We start from the raw sequence: 19827 nt of genomic DNA on the forward strand, positions 1-19827 counted from the left end.
CAGGCGCCGGACGCGTGAGCCCGCAGCCGGAATGGGGTTCGGCCTGGAGGAATGCGGGCACCGGCCAGGCCGCCCGCCCTGCAGCCGCGTCGGGGGTCGCCGGGATGGGGTGTCTCACGGCAGCGCCCGGCCAGGCCGCGCTGGGTGTGAGTGAGCGGCGGACAGTGGCCGGTGCTGCTGGGTCGCAGGGGGGCAGACGGCGAGTCGTGTCGGTCGGCGGGTGGAGAGGTGGCTTTCGTGGGCTGTAACGAGCCCTTGGAGGGAACAGAAGGGAGCATGGTGCACCCGGGGGCAGCGCTGCAGGGAACCCTCGCTCCGGCCACGCGTGTGTGCGTCTGGGCACGACGCGGCAGTCCTCCCTGGGCGCGGGGCCAGCGACGGCGGAAGCGTGCCGCAGCAGCTGGGAAAGGCCTGCGGGGCTGAGGACCACGGCGCACAGACAGCCAGAGCGGCCTGCGGCGTGGCGGCTCTGACGCTACTCCGGTCACACGCACACGAAGTGTGACGCGAGAGTCAGGCCACCGACGGGGTCACCTGTGCTTGCACCGCCTCGTGCAGCCACGCCACGCCACGCCACGCCACGCCACGCCACGCCACGCGCGTCTGCTTCGCACGCCGAAGGCCCTGGGCTCATGCCCCGGGGAGCCACGGTCCACGGCCACGCCGCCCTGAGCAAGCCCACGTCTGATCTCGGAAGCTGAGCAGGGCCAGGCCTGGCCAGTGCTTGGATGGGAGACCACCTAGGGAGACCAGGTGCTGAAGGCATAAATAATAATAATAGCAGTAAAAAAGGAAATTGTGTAACGTTCAAAAAATCAGACGGCTAAATTCACTTAATAATGAGGCTAACAGGCCCGTGATGGAGGTGCGACAATGAGCCACGCAAAACACGCAAGTAGCCAATGAAAGTATATTTTAAAACTGGTCATAAGGGCAGGTTTGTTTTTAAAACAATAGGACAGAAATTCTAATCTACAAAACTAAAATTAAAAAAACGTACATACATGTGTATGTGTACACACACACACAATACTCAAATGTAGGATAAAGTAGAAATAGCGCTTGTGAAGAGTGAATTTATATATTTAAAAGAAAAACAAACTTGGAAATATGTATCTAAAGCCTTAAAATTTTTAAGCCCTTTGACGAAGCAAATCTATTGCTGGGAACTTAGGCGTGGGAAACAGGGAAGGAGGAGCCCACGATCCGCTCCGGGAGTCACCACCCCGTTCTGGCCCCAGAGGCAGAAACCAGGGGTCAAGTGCACCTGTGCAGACGATGCCCGGACGAGGCCTCCCAAATGGCCTGTGCCGTGTGATCCCGCTTTGGAAATATGTTTCAAGACTCACCAGCTATTTCTCCACCCACCCATCCATCCGAGAAGTATCTAAGGAAAACCCGTTATGACATTAACTGTAACTGAGAGACGCGATTTTTTCTTTCGCGAAACCCAGAGCAACACAGGTGCTCTGAGGGGGCCGGAGAGTATGAGCACAGGAGATGGGGAGTGAGGGGGGACCTCGGGGAGGGGGCGCTGGGTTAGAAAAGGGCTCCAGAGACAGGGAACCGGGACAGGAAGCCCAGGAAATGCAGTCGCTGTCACCTCAGAGTCGTGGCCTCATGGCTGCTGACTTTTTCTTGCTTTTTTCCTAATTTTGCTACAATGAGATATATTTTTTGTTTGTTTTTTTGTAGTTTACAGAACAATTCCATCCAGCCCTTTCCTTCCCCCACATCCTGGCTGCCTGCAGCTCCTCCCCGCCCCATCCCCCAGACACCCCGGTCTTCCTTAAACTTCAAGTACTGCCAGGCAGCCACCCGCACCCTGGCCTGTACACCCCTCCTCTCCACCAGCTCCACGCCGTGCACCTGCCGACACCCTCACCCTGGCTGCAGGCCGGGTGTCCTGCAGCAGCTTGGGCTGACTTCCCCGGGCCTGCAGCAGCCTGTGCACCCTCCCGGGCTCTCTGGCTCCCTTGTTCTCTGCTGCCACGGTCCCTAGCCCATCGACCCCTCCAGCCTGGGCTTCACGTGATGAAGAAAGTGCCCTGGGAGTTAGATGTGACATGATCTCAAAGCCAGAGAAGGTCCGGGCCCCGGGTCAGCGCTGGGGGCAGGGAAGGTGCTCACTGCTCTGTGGAGAGGGCAGCTTCGGGTCCTATACCCACCGGGCCTCCCATGCAGAGGGTCGATACCTTCCCCCAAGGCTTAGCGGGCTTGGTCTGCACGTGGCCACCCCAGCCCATAAACACAGGAGCAAAGAGGTGGTGGGTCACCTCCCCAGCTGATAATTACAGATGTTGCCACTGACACAGGACAGGGAGACAGTACGCCTAAGAACTTGACACATTCCTGAATGCTTATTAATTGGAATTAAGTTTAGAATGTCTACAATAAATAATGTATAAAATGTTTCACCCATCCTAGATTTGATACAATGTGTAAGGTTCTTGTAAGAATTATACATGCTTCTGAGCAATTATGTAATGATTTTGAGGATGCTTTTACATACAACATACTTTACATACAACATACGATGGTTGAAATGCATGCAGGAATTCTACCAAAATGTAAGAAAAATGCTGATGAAACAGTACAGGCCAACCAAATAAGCCCAAGACCAACATAAAAGGGCGTCTTAACAATGGCGAGACAAACGCCGAAGGACAATTATTACAAGTGGGAGGAGGAGTGATCGAGACAATGAGAAGACATCCCCAGACTGGGAGAAAACATTTACAAAAGACACACCTGATAAATGTATCTTGTCCAAAACATACAAAGAACTCTTAAAATCAACAATAAGGAAACGACCGAACTGGAGAGTGAGTTGATCTGAACAGAAACCTCACCGAAGATAGACAGATGGCAAATAAGGATGTGAAAAGATGCTCAGCATCGCAGGTCATTAAGGAATTGGAAACTGAAACATGATACACCTATTAGGATGGCCAGAATTGGACACGCTGACATTGCCACGTGCTGGCAGGGGCGGGGAGCCACGGGAACTCTCATTCGCTGTCGGTGGAAAGCCAAATGACGCAGCCACTGCGGAAGGTGGTTTGGCAGCGTCTGCTGAAACGGAAAACATTCCTACCCTCCACTTTAGCAGTCACGCTTCTTGGAATTTACCCAGAGACACTGAAAATTTACGTGCACGCAAAACTCCGCACAGGAATGTTTAGAGCAGCTTCATTCAAAATGCCGCAAGTCGGAAGCGATCGAGATGTCCTTGAGTAGGTGGACAGAGGTCCATCCAGACAGTGGGATGTTATTCAGAGACAAAAGGCCATGAGCTGTTAAGTCACGAAGAGACGTGGAGGAATGCTAAGTGCGAACCACCGAGTGACAGAAGTGGGTCTGCAAAGGCCAGATCGTATCCAACCACATGACGTCATGGAAAAGGCAGGAGCAGAGAGACGAGAGCAAGATCCGTGGTGGCCGGAGTGGGGGAGGGAGGGGCGAACGGGCGGAACCCAGAGGGCGTGCGGGCCGCGAGGCTCGTCGCTATGACGCTGTAATGATGGATACGTGTCACCGGACACCTGCCCAAACCCACAGACCGCACGACGCCTACAGAGAGCGCGAAGGAGAACTGTGAACGGGGTGGTAACGATGTGTCGGTCTGGGCCGCCGCCTGCAACAAGCGTCCCACGTGGAGAGGGACGCCGTCCGCGGAGGTGGCTGCGCGCGCGCGGGAAGGGGGCGCACGCGCGCGGGAAGGGGGCGCACGCTGCAGCTTTCTGCACTTTCTGCTTAATTTTCCTGTGAATCTCGAACTGCTCCATAAAATAAAATCGACTGATGGAGGAAGAGGAGGAAGAGTGAGATGCTCAGGATCCAGCCAGAGTCCAGGTGTGCATCGCGACAGCTTTAATCACCACGAAGTGTCCAGGAGCGGCCGGCACCGCTGAGGGTCCTGGGGCCGCTCCTGGGCCACGGGCTCGCCCGGCGGGGGTCACGGCGAGGGTGGGAACCCCTTGCCGGCATCGCATAGGGTCCCACCCATCAGCCACCCGTCAGCTGTGGACAGCTAAGGACTGACTGTGGGACTCACTGAAGGTGCATCTGACGAGAACGAGACTGGCAAACAGCATCCGATGTAAGCTAAACCAGGGGTCCCCGACCCTCAGACCGCGGACTGGTACCGGCCAGTGGCCTGTCAGGAACCGGACTGCAGAATAGGAGGTGAGTGGCGGGCGAGCCAGGATTCACCTGTATCTGCGGCCGCTCCCCAGAGCCAGCATCACCGCCTCAGCTCCGCCTCAGGTCATCGGGCATTAGATTCTCCCAGGAGCCCCGGTCCCTGGTGCCACAAAGGATGAGGACCGCTGGTCTAAATGACTTAAAAATTCCAGGAGGCAACGTTTTTGTCAATGCGCTGAACACCTGCTGGAAGGTGAGTCACTGGAGGCGGCTTGTCGAGCTCGGGCAAGCAGGCCAGGGGACGGTGGCCCTTCCCGGGCGTGTCTAGCAGCCTGAACCCTTGGCACAATGCGGTGCCTCTCCACAAACGAATCCCCAGTTCCCGTGACCCCCAGAGTCCCTCACAAACAGCTTCTGGACCGTAAAGGTCCCTGAAGAAAAGGCACTCTTCATCAGCAGCTTTCTGAATTATCGGATGGTGGCAGAAATGACCACTTCGAGAGAAGGACGATGAGTGGATGTGACTGCTTCGATGGACCTTCCGATCGGAACACTCACCGGGGTGGCTCCAGATTGAGGAGAGGCAAGGCTACATTCCTTATAAAGGTTGCCAAAGAATGAAGAAAAATCCAGACCACTAAATAATTACGCGACTGTGTTAAATACGACTGATTTATAATAAGCAAAAAGCTGTCATCGCTACTAAAGTGGCCCATCCTGCCCACCAGGTGTCATCAAGAATTTCTCCAGAGCCGCGTCCTTCTGGGTCCGCGTGGCCCGTGGGCCTCCCCGCTGTTCTGACCGCTCCTTCCGGGGTCCAATCACTGGGCCCCCCGCCTCTGTCCTCAAAACTGGGAAGCACTCCGCCTGCCGTCCAGGGTCTCCTTTACGCAGCCCTGTCCCCAGTCTCTGTTCCTACCGTTTGCAGAGAAAGTGTCCAGGTGTGCCTGTGGCTGTAAGCCAGCGCGGTCACTTCCTGAAGCCCCTCTGCCCACCCCCCCGACGCCCCACTATGCCTTCCTCCTGCCGCTCTCCCCTCATGCAAGAGGGTCTCCCGGCTCCTGCTGGCTGAACGGCATACACCTCCGGGCCCATGGGGCCCCCCCAGTGCACCCACGGCCACCCCATAGCCTGGCGCAAGGAGACTACTCCATGCAAGGACACTGCACCTCACGCTAGCACCAAACCCTCCTGCACTGAACGGGTCCCGCAAAGAGAGAGATGCAGATATAGTCAGAAAAACTAAAAAGCGTTTATCAACATTTAAAAAAAGTCTTTACCATATATAAGAAGCTAATGCCATGATTAATTTTCTCAGAAATGCAGAAAACCTGCAAAACCGGATCTATCTGGATGGAGTATTAACGAAGCCTCCGGGAGCAGCCAGCATCGGCCGGGCCACTATCAAACGCAGGCGCCCACTGCGGCCCTTCCCTGCTCGTGAGGTCCCAGAGTCCGCGTGAAGTCCACGCGTGGTGAAAGCACCTCAGCGTCTCCAACCGGGAAAGGCTTCCGCCTTCAGAATCGAGACCACAGACTGGCCACCGCTGCCCCCGTGACAGATGGACACGAAGAAAATAAATCCTTGACCAGCAAGTGGAGTCGAGGAAGGTCACGGTGATCCACCGTCTCTCTTCAGGGAATGAAATGCACCCCCGGTGACCGCCAGGCCAGGAGCAGGGGCGCCGCAGAGGGCAGTGGGGCCAGACTCCGCTCCAAGCCACGTGGCACAACGGAGCCCTGGAACTCAGGCCGCAGCGAGGGCCCTGGCGCCACCCCCGGCCCGGCCCGCGCCCCGGACACCGAAGGGCTGCAGGATGGACGGACAATGGTGTGGCTGTGGCTCCCACTCCACACGCCGGTCCACGGCAGTGCAGCCGAAGACGATGCCACCGAGCCCCAAACTCAGAAGTGGCAGGGCCCCACAGATCGCTCGCACCGGGACGCTCTCTCTCGGAGGTTCCATCATACAGCAGAACAGTGCAGGCGCTATGAGACCCGAAAAAAGACGCCTGCGGACCCTCGCGGGGCACGGCGCACCCTGGATCCAGCAGCCAGCGGCATCCGGTGACGCCCGAGCGATGTGTAGGCCTGACGCACTCGGAAGGCACGCTGGGAAGAGCTGGGTGAGCGGCAGCCCCCAGAACCCTCTCCTTGGCCTTCCACTCTCCCGGTGACACGCTGTCAAAGAGAACTTGAGCCTGAGTTCTGCCCCGCGCCGTTCTCCGGCCTTCCGGCCCCAGACGGTCCGCATCTGAGGCTCGTACCGCAGCGGGCCGCTCCTCGCTGGGCCGCCTGGGTTCTTCCGGAACGAGCGTTGACTCCCGTGAAAGCCCACGTCACGCCTGAGCCTCGGCGTTGCCGTGTCCGAGCTGTGAGACACTGAGCGAGCGGCTTAACGTCCCTGAGCACCTGTTCCGCCTGAGGAGCGGGGACCACGCTGTCATTCCCCCCGGCTCTCGTGAGAACCGAGCTTTCTGCACTCAGTACCCAGGGACCGAGAGCCCACTGCTCGAGGGGCGTGGGACGTGCCGGTGGCCGGGGAGATTAACAAAATCCCCGACCTCGTGGGCTCGGGCCGGAGTGGGCCGGCACACAGCGGCACCGGGCACCGGTCAGCTCTCGGGCCGCTGTTCCCCAGAGACGTCCTCTTCCACCCATTATTTCCCGGAAACCTGAGCACGAATCAAAACCCACGTCCCCGGAAAGGCAAAGTGCAGGATCACTACCCACGCCTGTCGGAACGAGCCACCTTCGGGCAAGTGTCAGTCCCGAGGCCGCCTTGCTCCAAACCTCTGTCGTTTCTGGTCCCCGGCAGCTTCTCTTGATGGCCTCTCCTCCGACCCTCGGAGCACGTCCCGGCTGGCCCCGCGTGTGCCGGCGTGGGCCACGGCCACGGTGAAACACCACTCCTCCCTCCCGCAGTGCGGCGTACGCTTCTCAGCTATTCCGACACGACAGGCGAACGACTCTGAGGGGACGGCCTCCGCGACAAACCTTGGAAGTGCCATCCAGCGCCGTGACGTGATCTAGTGAGGGACGCTACTCTCGCAGCCGCGTGACACCACTACTTACTGCTCACGGGGCACGGGGTGCGACTCGCAGCTCTGGCCCTGCCCCTCTCCCTTCGGAGGCCCCGCCAGGTGTCCCGGCACGCTAAAGAACTTCTAAAAGTCATTGATAAGGCTCATTAATGTATCAAAATGTCACCTGCTCAATGCAAACCATTAAAAATTATTAGTACAAGTATTAGCAGAAACAGTCATTAAAAAGTGCAGAAATATCATAAGAAACATCACGGAGAAACAGTCCTCGCCTGGAGCCTCACTGCCAGCTGTCACTTCGTGCTCCGGAGCCCTGGCTTGTGTGCCAGGAGACACACCCTCTGGCCACAGGGGTCGCAGAGCGCTCACGCCCTCAGGAGCACAGCGTGTGCAAGGCGCGTCTCGGCAGAGGCCGGCCTCGCTCAAACACGTGGAGACACACGGCCGGCGATTTAACTGACGAATGAAACGAGCCCTATTCCAACACGAGGTGTGCTTACGCAGCAGAGGAGGCACATGTGTTTTTAGAATAGAATGTTCCAGCGGTGTTCTTCTGATCCCCCGAGGGGACCCAGTCCCTGCCCCCTGCAGTCAGGGAGGGGCGCCAGCTGAGAGGGATGCCCGCCGGGGGACATCGAGCACCCACCCCCCTCTGCCCCTCCCCGAGGTCGGTGATGGGACTTGGTGCTCCCTCCCCTGCTGAAAACTGAAGGTGCACTCACTGACCTAACTCAGTGGGGGCGAGCGAGCAGAGGGGCAGGCGGGGGAGCCCACTGCCACCGGGTGCAGCTCGGTCTGGGTCCTGAGGCAGCCGGCAGAGGAGGGCGCTGCAGGCACTCCTGGGAAGCAGCTTTCAGGACAGTGTTCTGTGAGCAGACGCACACAACGTGAACGGGGGAGGTGGAATCGCAAACAGTGACCGCAGAGCAGGGGGTGACGAGCGGGAGGCGTGGCTCCCTTTCAGCCCCGGTCAGACGCCACGGCCGCCTGACACGCTTCACGGCAGACAGAGGCCGCGCGGGGCCCTAAGGAATCCTGTCAGTGAGAAAAACGCCCCGAAGCCACCTGGGGGCAGCTGGAAGGACTCCGGCGGGAGCGAGGGACCCACGGAGGGTCCCGTCTGTCTGCTGGAGCCGGCGGGCTGGCCAGGTCACGCGATAGCGTGCTGCGGAAGGCTCCACCGTCCCTGGGTGCCCGGGGCTGGCCCAGCTTCTGCATTTCGGATTAAACGTGACTTCTCACTATGTACTGACCAACGTACTCAACTTGGTAAATACGTGAATAATTGTGTCAAGTCTATAAAGAAGTGGTTCTCACCACAACCTCATACTTCTTAACAAAGACCATGCTAAATGCAAATATTTCCTGCTTCCTGTAATGGGAAATAAAGTTGTCACCACATCTTTTTAAAGGTAACGTCGAAATAAACATTAATTCCCCTAAATGCAGCATAATAAACATGACGATATTCAGACATGCGGGTGATCGTGGGGGAGGACGACAGGAAAAGTAACTAACTTAAAACGGACGTAAAGGTATTTTTCAAAAAGTTTTTTACACATTGCTTTTTGGGCCACAAGCGCAGTCCACAAGCTACTAAGAATGTGTGCTTTGCAACGCGCACTGAGGCCACCACGCGGGCAGCTGTCCAAGGGGCAGTCAGCTCTCCTGCCGAAAACCCTAAAGGACGGTGGTGTCTGCTCCCCAGCTCAGCGGCGCACGCGCGCGCACGATCCCCGCGTCGGCGAGCGGGGAGGGACGGGGAAGCGGAGCCCAGAGGCTCTGCCGCCAGCCCGGGTCCTCGGGGCTCCTGGCCGCCAGCCCGGGTCCACGGGGCTCCTGGCCGCACGCCATCGCGACACGGAGAGCCGGTCTCGCCTTCCTCCGGCATCATTTCCAGGGGCAACTGGCACGTTCCTACGAATGGTCTTTCGCATGGTTGTTCTTGCTGAATTGCAAACAATGAGCAAAGACTTTCATAAATTAAGTCTAACGAATCTCTTCCTCTGCTGCTGATGGGGAGGAAAAAAATTGGGGAACCTCTCTCGAACACGAGACCCGGAGCCGTGCTTTCCTTCGGCTAGAATTATCCATCCAGCCCCACGAACACACTGATCACCTTGGTGAGTCCACGTGAAGCAACGATCTGCCCGCTGGGTTTAAGGCAGATAGACAGACATTTTTTGGTTCTGCAAATATGAATGGGGCAGAGTCTGATGTAAGGACATTTCTAATCTAAGTGTGAAAAATATTTTTATTGCTCTGGGAATAGTCACTGTTAACTGAATGCCACAACAAAAAAGAGAGGAAAAAAAGGAGCAGGCAGACCCGAGGGAATCACCAAATCAATTAACGAGTAATTCAGAAACTAATTTCTATATTGCCTCTTAGCACAAAATTGTACCTTTAATTTCTCCTGCAATAAGCATCTCTGTGATGGCCCTAACACACGCAGCCGCTGTAAATGAGTTTACAAGGATCTCTTTTTGATTGGCTAGACAACATTATTTCTTCACAGTTCAGTGCTACTGTAGCCAAGTGCTCTGAAATATTTAATTATACTGGTAGCTACCAGTTACCAATTTGCAAGACCCACAGTGAGTACAGTACATTTTAAAGAACTAGTAATCAACTAATTAAAACCACAGTGAATTCCAGATACTCCAATTACAAACAACTGCTGCGGAATACACTGAGAGCTTCCGCACTACGGGGAAGGGGGTCCTGCGGCAGGCCTGGCCGCACCGCGAAGCACAGCTGCCACCGACCGAAGGCCCCCCCCCCCCGCCCCGCCCCGCACCGGAGCGGTTCAGGCTGGCTAGGTGGTGCCGAGCCTGCGTTTGTAGTATAACCAATGACGTCGCGTTGGAAGCTCGGCAGTGGTTAAGGTGACAAACACGGGTTTTGGAAAACTGGCAGACGGGTTTGAATCTCGTCTTCACCTCTTACTGGCTTTATGAATTCACGCAATCGGAGCCCAAGCCTCCCGTCTCTAAAATGGAAAACATGATGTCACAAAGCCACCTGGGGTTGCTGAGGAACGCACAGAACTGGTTCTTCACCTTACGAACCCCATCTTCTCAAATGTAATGGTTCCTATTTATTCTCTTCCTCATTTGGTAAACAGGTTAAACAGGGTAAAACCTAAGGATTTCACTTAGGGAAAAAAGGTCCAGTTACAAGACGATCGAAATTATCTTCAAACATTGTTATTTCTACTTTTCATGAAGCCCAAGGAAGGAAATGCCCATGGCCTCAACATTAATGGTGGGAAGAGGGTCAGAGTTAAAAAAAAGGCGAGTCCCGCCTTAAATACAGCACATGATAAATGACACGTGACTCTGAGCCAAGTCATACACCCTCCTAGGACTCACTTTCTCTATATGGAAGGAAAGTGAGGGTCCCTTTCGGCTTTAAAAACAGCATGTTTTGTGCCAGGATACTGTGACTCCATAATGGACACAAGGAGATTTTCTGGTTATTTGGGGAAAATGAGATGATCACAGGGAAAAATAACTCTTGTCGCTAATATACAGAATTAGAATATGTCAATGCGCCGTAAGTATATACACATATTCATGCTTTATTCTTCTCTGACATAGATTACTTAGAAAATATAAACTTCTGATTGGTAAAATTTCAATTTTCATGCCAAAGAAATAAAATTAAAAAAAGATCCAAGACCAAACCCAAGTGTGCGGCAGGGCCCCCCGGAACCCTCCTGCTGACCACGCCGAGGGTGACGTCTGGGCCACAGTAGGGCTCGACGCCCATCTGCTGTTTGACGGGCAGGGCGACGCGCTTTCAAATGAAAGACGTCGGCAGCTGTGAATCCTTAGGGTTTGTTGAGAAAACACCGTGTGCCCCAGGCCCATAGCTTCTGGTCACCCTTGGGTTTGGGAACTGCCGCCCATCCTCGCCAGACCTACCGCCCCGGGCCCACCCACACTCCTGACACTCAGCCGCCCCTCACCCCCATCTCCTCCAGCGCCGCCTCAGAGAGGTCCAGCAAGTCTCCAAACTGTCCCCACCTGCCCGCCCCCCCTTCCCTCCAACAGAGGGGCCTGGCAAGTGTGTGCCTGTTTTCGGAAGGGAAATCAATAAAGACTGAAAAAAAAAAATAAGACTGAAATACTGTGAGTTGTCGTTTCTCTTGGGCTATAGAATATTTCTGAGTTGTACACGATACTACGTCAAAAGGCCAGGAAGTGCTCAAACGCGCTACTTCATGGAAGGCGATGGCTCTTGAAATTCCCTGGATCAGAAGTGGCATTTCACAGTATTTAGGTTTTTAATGCACCCAGTACCAAAGGAGGGAAAACGAGCTTCGCTCTACGTACACTCACGCACATGCGTGCATGCACACAGCGCCCAGGTGTCCCATTCAAGACCATGCACATCTGTCAAATGGAAACTGTCTTCACTTTAAGAAACCTACATACTATCAAATACAATGTACTCATTACAAACGTCCTTATGGAACATACAGCATAGAGTCAAAGCATCTGCCTCAGATATTCATCAATGTCTTCATCGAAGGGAAAAACGACAACTTCCGATGGGGAAATGCAGCAGACGCCACCCCAAGCGAATGCCCACGTGGGTATCACGTGCCCCCTGCCGAGGGTGCCCAGAGGAACACGACGCTCCGGGATGCTCCTGCCCAAAGTGCATAACCTCAGACCAGTCAAGAGGCATCATCGGACGGTGAGGATCGAGGGGCACCGAACAGGTCTTCAACGGCGTCAAGGCCAGGAAGTATGGAGACCAAGGCGCTATCTCGGAGTGGAGGTGACCAAGCAGATAAAGCCGCCGAACGCCAGCAGGGGCCCTGGGCTGCACCCCCAGGCGGAGGCGGAGTGGGGTCTGCAGATGCGTCTCTGAGCTGCACCACCGTCCACCCCCCGCTTTGGTCACTGCACCACGCTCACCGCTGTTACGATTAGGGGAAGCCGGGGGGGGGGGCGGTTAATATGGGAACACCACACTATTTCTGCAAATCTTCTTCAAGCTTAGAATTATCTGACAACGGAAATTAGAAATTTTAAAGCTCTCCATTAACCCACCCTGGTTCACGCATTTGCATTCCTATTCATTCAATTTTAAACCAAAGGTACACATATTTTCATGTTCTAATTATGATAAATACTGTTTCGTGCTTTTATTTATTATTCTATAAACCCTTTTCGCACCTCTGGAAGTCTTCCAAGTGGCCATTTTAGTGGCTGTACGCCCTAGTACTATTTGGCAGTCACTAATTTAACTCCCTGCTTGTTGGGTATTTGTAGTTCTGGGGTTTTATTATGATAAATAACTCTGCTATGAACGTTTTTGTACACCTAAAGAATCATTCCCCTGGGATAAATTTCTAGGAGAGAGATTATTGGGATGCAGTGAATACAAGTTTTTGTCTTTCATGTGCCGCTGTTATGTGCCCCGAGAGGGTTGGGCCAGCCTTCAGGGACACGATGCCCTTCCAAACTGTTTTCTCCGAATTTTAGTTGAGAGTAGGCTTTTATCCTCTCTTGTTAAATTATATACCCAAGTATAAAATCACTTCTTCGCATTGTTTTACGTTTCCAGTACTTTATGAACAGAGAAAGGCCAAGCATCCATCAGCGTCTGCTTGCTGCTTTTGATTATTTCCAACCCCTCCTGTCTTATCTGGTATATTCAAACTCTTCTACAAAGTTAATTTTTATGCATATTAAAAACAACATAAATTATTTTTTTACAGGACTTCTTGACGAAAAACATTTAACTGTGGCTAACATGGACTAAATAATGGGGTAAAAATCAGCAATTACGAAAACAGTCCAGGGTTACGAAAATCTGTGGGTTTGACATATATGATTCTTATAAACAAAATCACATAGTGAAAACATTTGTTCAGATGACATTTCTTCTGCATGAATATTGAAAAGTAGCAGAGAAGTTTTAGAAGACACCATTTTTTTGAAAAGGTTTTGGTGATGGGCAGAGGTGCATTCTTTGACGATTAAAAGACAGACCTCTTGTGTTTCATCTCGAGTACCTTACGCCGTACAGGAAACAGAGGTCAATTTAGAGGATGCTGAATTAAGAAATCGTTCTTTATCTTAAAATATAACTTACTCTAGAGTGCAACCTCTCAAATACATGTGTGCGTGGTGTGTGGGTTGTGTGGTTTGTGTGTGTGTGGTGTTTGTATGTTGTGTGCGTGGTGTGTGTGTGTGTGTGTGTGTAAAACAAGCATACCGTTTGTTCTAGGAAAAGGGAAACACTTCACACTGCCGCCCGCCTTCCTGACCTGCGCTGCAGACCCTGTGGGAGCGAACCCTCTCCCTCTCCCCGGCCCTCACCCGTCCAGCTCAGCAGAGTCACCGTCCCTGAGCTCCTGGGGAGGGCCCTTGACCACACCCCACTGCCACCCCCACCCACCAGCACTGGAAGCCACGGGCTGGGGTCTTCACGGCTCATCTGAGCCCGGCCCGGGTCGTAATCCCCCAGCAGAGGGCCCGGGGCACGTCTACACAGGATGAACATGCGACTCTTACGGACTGAGTCTGATAGGAAATAATGTCCACACCCAACAAATTCTGGCAGTGCGTGCCAACATTAGCACTGAGAAACGTCCCTCCTTTGTACGTGGACTTCGTATTTCTGAGCTCACGGGGAATTGTGTTTCATGATCATGGTTGAACTCTGGAAGAATGTACATGACATTCTACCGAAATGCATCATAGTTGGATATTGTCCCAACCCCTGGATCACGGATACTCAGGACACAGAGTCTTTAGCTGAGCTCCAGCTCCTGTAAATAACAAGCCTTTGCAGGCAGTTCGCACGGTAGCAAGCACTTGGGCATACGTTACTTTGTATCATCTTCATGCAGCCAACCCGTTTCAAATTACTTCACAGCTTTATATTAAAATGATGGATTTTATACTTTGTTTCATGCAGTCTCCTTAAGCATTCTGTACAAACCATGTGGCCATCGCCTACAGTGCCACAAGGGTCAGGGGTGGCGGAGGGTGTGTGCCCTATCCGGTCAAAGACGGATGACTGTAAATTCCTACGTAGCATCCAGATATTCTGAACTGTTTTGCTGATGACAGTCAGATATTCGAGGAGTCAAATTAAAACACGTGATGCGCCCACCTGACCCATTAAATTAACAATCGTAATGCGCTGAGTCTGGCGTGCACCGTGCAGCAGGCCGGACACGATGTTCTCGGGGAGCTGTGCACCCAAGCGAGGTAAATGGGCCCTCAGGGGTCCGGGGTCCACGTCTGTCAATTACCTGCTCCTGGGCAACTAAGCGGGCGCCCGATGCCCGGCAGAGCTGATTTGCCACGTGGGTGAACAGCGCAGGCCCAGGGCGCCTTCTGCTCACCTGGACTCCTCTGTGCTCGGGCTCAATGACCACACGCCATCGTCACGACACGTCCACAGACGCAACACGGAGGGCGTGGAGACCACAGAGGCCGCTCCGGCCGTGGCTGTCCCCTCTCTCTCCTCGGACCCCTGCGAAGCTTGTCTGGTCTTCCGTTTTGTTTCCTCTGTGACGGAGATGTTGACGCGAGCGTCACTAGGCGGCCTTTATAACATCGATGCCACACTGCCCACACCCTCTCGCTGGTCCCTGGCACCAGTCCGGCGGGTGGGCAGCTGTGGGCAGCTGGCCACAGGGGTTAAGACCAGAGGTCCCTCCCGCTTAACTGACAGTTGCTTCGTTCTATGCACCTGAGCATCAAAAATGCGGCCGCTTCGAAACGGTTCACAGGCCTGACAGCAGTGTGCTCCCAGAAAGTTCCATGCCAGCCGGCTCTTCCTGACAGCTGGGGAAGGACTTTCTGGCGCCTTCTGAAAAACTGCTACTCTCACCAGCTCACCATCTGCTCTAGAGCTGGCCATGTCATCTGGGTTCAAGGTCAAAATTCAGATGTTAAAAAAAGTCTCACACAGACACTTGGTGCCTGTGGTGGATCACGCAGCATCATGAGGTAAGGGCCACAGCAGGATCTCACGGGCCCAAGTTCCCCGAGGGTGTGCCCTGGCTCGACTCAGCAGAGCAAGCACCAAACGGGGTGGGCGACCCCCGGGCGGCCGTCACGGCTGTCGTCACGGCTCACGTCTCCCTGCACACAGCTCTTTGCCTGAACTTCTTCAATGTCAGTGGAGACTTGTTTCTCTCAGGCATCAGCCAGGTGATGAAATAAATACGTTCTGAAGGCGGTCGGCGCACGCGGTGTCGTGCCCGTCAGCCTCTGAGAGCCGGGTCCTGCCAGCACCTCAACCCCTAAAACACAAACCTCCGGGCCAGGGCCACACTAGCCACGACTGGGATGGGCCTCGGGGGCCCTCGGAGGGCGTCCGCACTGACGGGGCGGGGCCTTTGCTGCGCCCTGGGTTACAGGGTGGCCTTGGGCCCTTCCTGAATCTACGATTCGTAAGTGACCCTGGACACCCCACCCCTGACGGCCTAAGAAGCGGGGTGGGGAAGACTGGCTGGATGCACACCGGGGCCTGTCAGGGGGTGGGGGTGGGGGGACAGACTCTTGAACAGAAACATACCAGGGGGAAGACAGCATTTTCAAAACTCATTTTCACACTTTGAAATCTCACACGAGACAACATCCTGCCTTGAAAGATTCAGTAAGTTTTCTTCTTTGTCTCTACCAAAAAAAAACAAAAACCAAAAACACCCACGATCTATTTTTTTCGATTGTGTCAGCGTGGCAAGACAAACTGCTCAGGATTTTAGAACTTCAAACACGCTCGCGTGTATGTTGCCAAGTGCGAGGCGAGGGCACTCGGTCCGGTCCTGCCGAGTGAGGGCCCAGCGGGGCCGGGGAGCCTGCGGGGGCGGGGCGAGGCCAGGGCCAAGGCCGAGGCTCCCGCACTGTAATATAGAGATTAAAACACTCGGAAGGGAAAGAAAGAAAGGAGAGCACACAGCTGCCGTCCCCCAAACAGACCTCCCATCTGCCACCCACGATTTGCATGTCACCTTCTCCGGGCTCATTTGTACTTCATTAACTGCCATTGACTTAACAAGATTTATGCAAATGACACCACGGGAGCTCCCCAACTCCCACCGCAATCAAGTGATTATGTATGTGCAACTCTCCACAGCAATGAAAAATTAATGCGTGACAAGCCCACTCGCCGAGGAGCCGGGCCCTGGCTTTTTATTTTCTGGCTTTGCTTTTTAATTTTTATTCGAATAGACCTTATCTTATCAGCGACAAAAGAAGAAACAGGACGATCTGGACCCACTCTCCTCCAAGGCCGCGGAAAGGAAAACAAAGGCGAGGTGGACTGGGCCCTCGAGACGGAGTTATGTTGCAGGAGATAAGTCAGTCCTGCTGAGTCTTTAACCGGGAAAGACGGAGAGATGGGAAGCCTCCGTCCCGGCGAGGAGCGAGGGGTAAGGCGTGCGTGCGACACGGCTGACGTGGTCACCGGAACACGCGTGCTCTGCAAACGCACGCGCCGGGTGGCAGAGTGTGAACACGGCCTGGCCCGCGCCCCACACCACCCGTTCCAAGATCCCTGTGAGCAGGGACCCCAGGTACTGCCCAGGCCCCCAAACCATCAGCCCGCCAGCCCCTCGAAGGTTACCGACGGCCCAGGAAGCGGGGTGCGGGGAGCCCCGGCACGCAGACCAGGTCTTGACTAAGGGGCTGAGCATCAAGGCAGAGTGCTCCCAGAGTCCCGGCGGCGCCGGGCCCCTGCCCCGTGAGGCGCACGAGCGGCCGAGTTCCCTGGAGAGACGTGTCGCTGCAGGCACGGCCTCACGGGTCCCCTCCCCAGAGCTGAGGCATCTTCGCCCGAGGCCGGGGCCACGGGGCCGAGGCACACGGCGTCGCTCTAAGCCAAGGTGGGCGAGGGCACGGCACGGGCCCCGAAGGGCCGGGGCCGAATTCCGGCTGCGCAGCCCCCGAGGCTGCCCCGCCTGGACCGCGTGCCCCACCCGGGTTTGACCTAAAATGAGGAAAACGCAGACACCCCGGCGTGGCGATGCCGGGGCTTGGCGGCACACGGCGTGGAAAGCGCTGAACGAATACGGAGCGCTCGTCTAACCGTTCGTCTGTTCAACAGACGGGTCCGTCATCGGGTGTCTCCGACGAGGCCGGGCGCTGCCCCCCCCCCCCCCCCCGCAAGCCTCTCACTCTCGGCCACAGCTGGCATCGCCACGTGGCGAGGGGTGACAATGTGGGCCGTCTCTAAGCATCACGGTCCGTTTATAACCACGGCGCACGTGCGTGCGAGATCCCTCCGTGCGACGGTCTACGAGCCCACATTGACCTGTGCCACCCCGGAAAGATCCGACACAGGTGCCCTGCACGGGACTAATCCCCAAACCCAGAGTTGCTGGAATTTAAACATTCCTCGCGGGATCCCCACATCCCCGGGCGTCGAGGGACTCGGACGTCGCGCAACCCCCCTCACGGCTGCGGACTCTCACGCCTGGAACGTCCTGGCCTGGGCCACGATGACCTGCCAGGTGAGGAAGGCGCCCGCCCGTGGCCACACACATGCAGGGCCGGCCGTGAGGGTCAAGGACCTGGTGAGCCTCCTGTGCCTGGGTTCGCCAGGAAATCAGACCCTGATTTAGATCTGGACGAGACGATTCTGGACATTCACCAGTGAGAGGCTTCCGAGGGACGGTGACAATGCCCGTGCCGCGCGTGAGGGCCACCCCACCCGCACGCACACCGGGGACCCAGGTGCAGAGTGAGCACCCTCTGCAGACGAGCAGGGCGCAGGCTGGGCCGGGGCTCCGATCGCACCGGGGCCTGCCCGTCGAGCACCCCAACGCTCATCAACACTGGACGTGAATTAAGGGAACCGTCTCGTATTAAGTTTTAATATTTCCGAAAGACAATGTCACAGGACCCATTTTTCAAATGAGAGGGGGAGAGAGTAAAATGGTTTTTGTAATTCCAGTAGAAACGGCATCTGTGGCACAGAACTCGCACATTAAAATTAGCTTACGTAGAGAACAGGGCTTATAAATAAATGCACAGAGGATAGGCGACCGCGAGCTGCACTCTCCAGTGAAGGAACTGGAAGGGAAGACGTTGCCCGCCAGCAGAGAGGACAGGAGGTTCTCCCCAGCGCGCCCCAGGCTGGTCCCCAGAGCTGGCGCCCAGGACTCCCTGCTCTGCGACCCCGGCCTAACTGACCTGACTAACCCCCCCCGCCCTCCCACCCGCCAACTCCAGCTCCAGCTGCTACTTCCGTGGATGCGACTGCCCTGTGGAAAGACCCGGCCCTGTTTGAGGGTGGCCAGAGCCAGCACAGATGCCTGCGAGATGCGTTAAACCACCCAGGAACCCGCAGAGGACGGCAGAGGGTGACCACGCAGAGGGACACATCGGCCGCCTCGGTGCCCGTAGAGGCAGCGCTATTATCCTGCCTGCAGGCCTTTTTTTTTCTTTTCCCCCTGTCTCAAGCAGAACACAATCTACATCAATGGGCCCCCTTTAACAAACTAAAAGATGACATTTCCAGAAGCCACCGCGCCAGGCTGAACTCTTCATTTTTATTTTCCTTGGAAATGTAACGGCAGAAAGATGTCACGCGAATTCCTGTTTCGCTGGCGACATAAAGCGAATTGCTATCTGGTTTCTGGGCTGTTCCGGGCCAACAACCGAGGCCAAAACAAATGCTCGGGTTCCAGTCCTGTTGTGTAATGAGGAAGTTTAATTAAGGCCCCGCATTACAGCTGTAAATGTTCCTTTATATAATAAGGTCTAAATGAAACTGAACCTAATCAAAGTTACGATTCCTTCATTAGCAAATTACAAACAAGGGCGCACAGCTGACAGACCGGCTATGATGATCGCAACTAATTGCCTCGTTGTCACAAACTAGCCTGAAACCGTGTTCAGATGTCCGCCTGCGAGAGCAAATTAGGGCCACATCGGGCCGTTCCTGTGATCACAAGGGGCTCTTGTGCGAAACCTGATTTACCCCGCCGACTGGTGGCCGGCGGCCCCATCAAAGCCGAGCCACAAAGGCGGCCTTTGAAGCCAGCGCGGCCGCGAAACACGCTCCATATGCAGGCGGGCAGGCTGCACTTCATTAGGTCTGTTGTCGCATTTCCCTCTTCTTATTCTAATGATCCTATTTTAATACACACAGGCACCTCTTCTAATTGATGTCAAGTGAGTGACTTCGACATTCATCAGCAGAGCACATCACACGGCCCTGGGCGGGGGCCGGCGTCGCGGCGCGGGGAGCCGGGGTGTGTCCCCGGCTCGAGGCCAGGGGCCGGCAGCGTGCCTACCTGTTTGATGGGGATGGCTCGGCCGCTGCCGATGCTGTCCGCCCGGCCCTCCAGGCCTTTCTTCTCTTTGTCTGGGTCGCTCCCTTTCCGAGACTGCAAAACGAAAACAAAGTTAGCACTGGGCAAGGGCTGCGGTCCACAGACGGCAGAAGGGCGGCCTTGTCGGCACGGCGCCCGCCGGCGGGGCCTCGGAGGCCGCGGGGAATGTCTGTGTGGGCGCGCACACGCACGCACACCCCAGGAGCTGACCGCGGAGCTGCTCGTCCCCGCGGACCTGCCATCCTGCGGAGGGTCCTCTAAACTTTTCCCCCTACTTTTCCACTGCAAAATTACCTCTGGATTCTTTCTCAGAGAGTC

The 19827-nt window shown here is 55.3% G+C and overlaps 1 protein-coding gene across 11 annotated transcripts in view; it reads right to left on the reverse strand.

Moving 5' to 3' along the window:
* Positions 1 to 19827, reverse strand: part of AGAP1 (ArfGAP with GTPase domain, ankyrin repeat and PH domain 1) — a 415084-nt gene that overhangs the window by 190052 nt on the left and 205205 nt on the right. For all 11 annotated transcript variants that reach the window (XM_036236703.1, XM_016158954.2, XM_036236700.1 and 8 more), the window contains one exon: positions 19471 to 19563. In XM_036236703.1, coding sequence (XP_036092596.1) covers positions 19471 to 19563 — 93 coding nt within the window. The remainder of the gene's footprint in view (positions 1 to 19470; positions 19564 to 19827) is intronic.

Source organism: Rousettus aegyptiacus, unplaced genomic scaffold (genome assembly GCF_014176215.1).
Source record: "Rousettus aegyptiacus isolate mRouAeg1 unplaced genomic scaffold, mRouAeg1.p scaffold_m13_p_2, whole genome shotgun sequence".
NCBI classification, from domain to species: domain Eukaryota; kingdom Metazoa; phylum Chordata; class Mammalia; order Chiroptera; family Pteropodidae; genus Rousettus; species Rousettus aegyptiacus.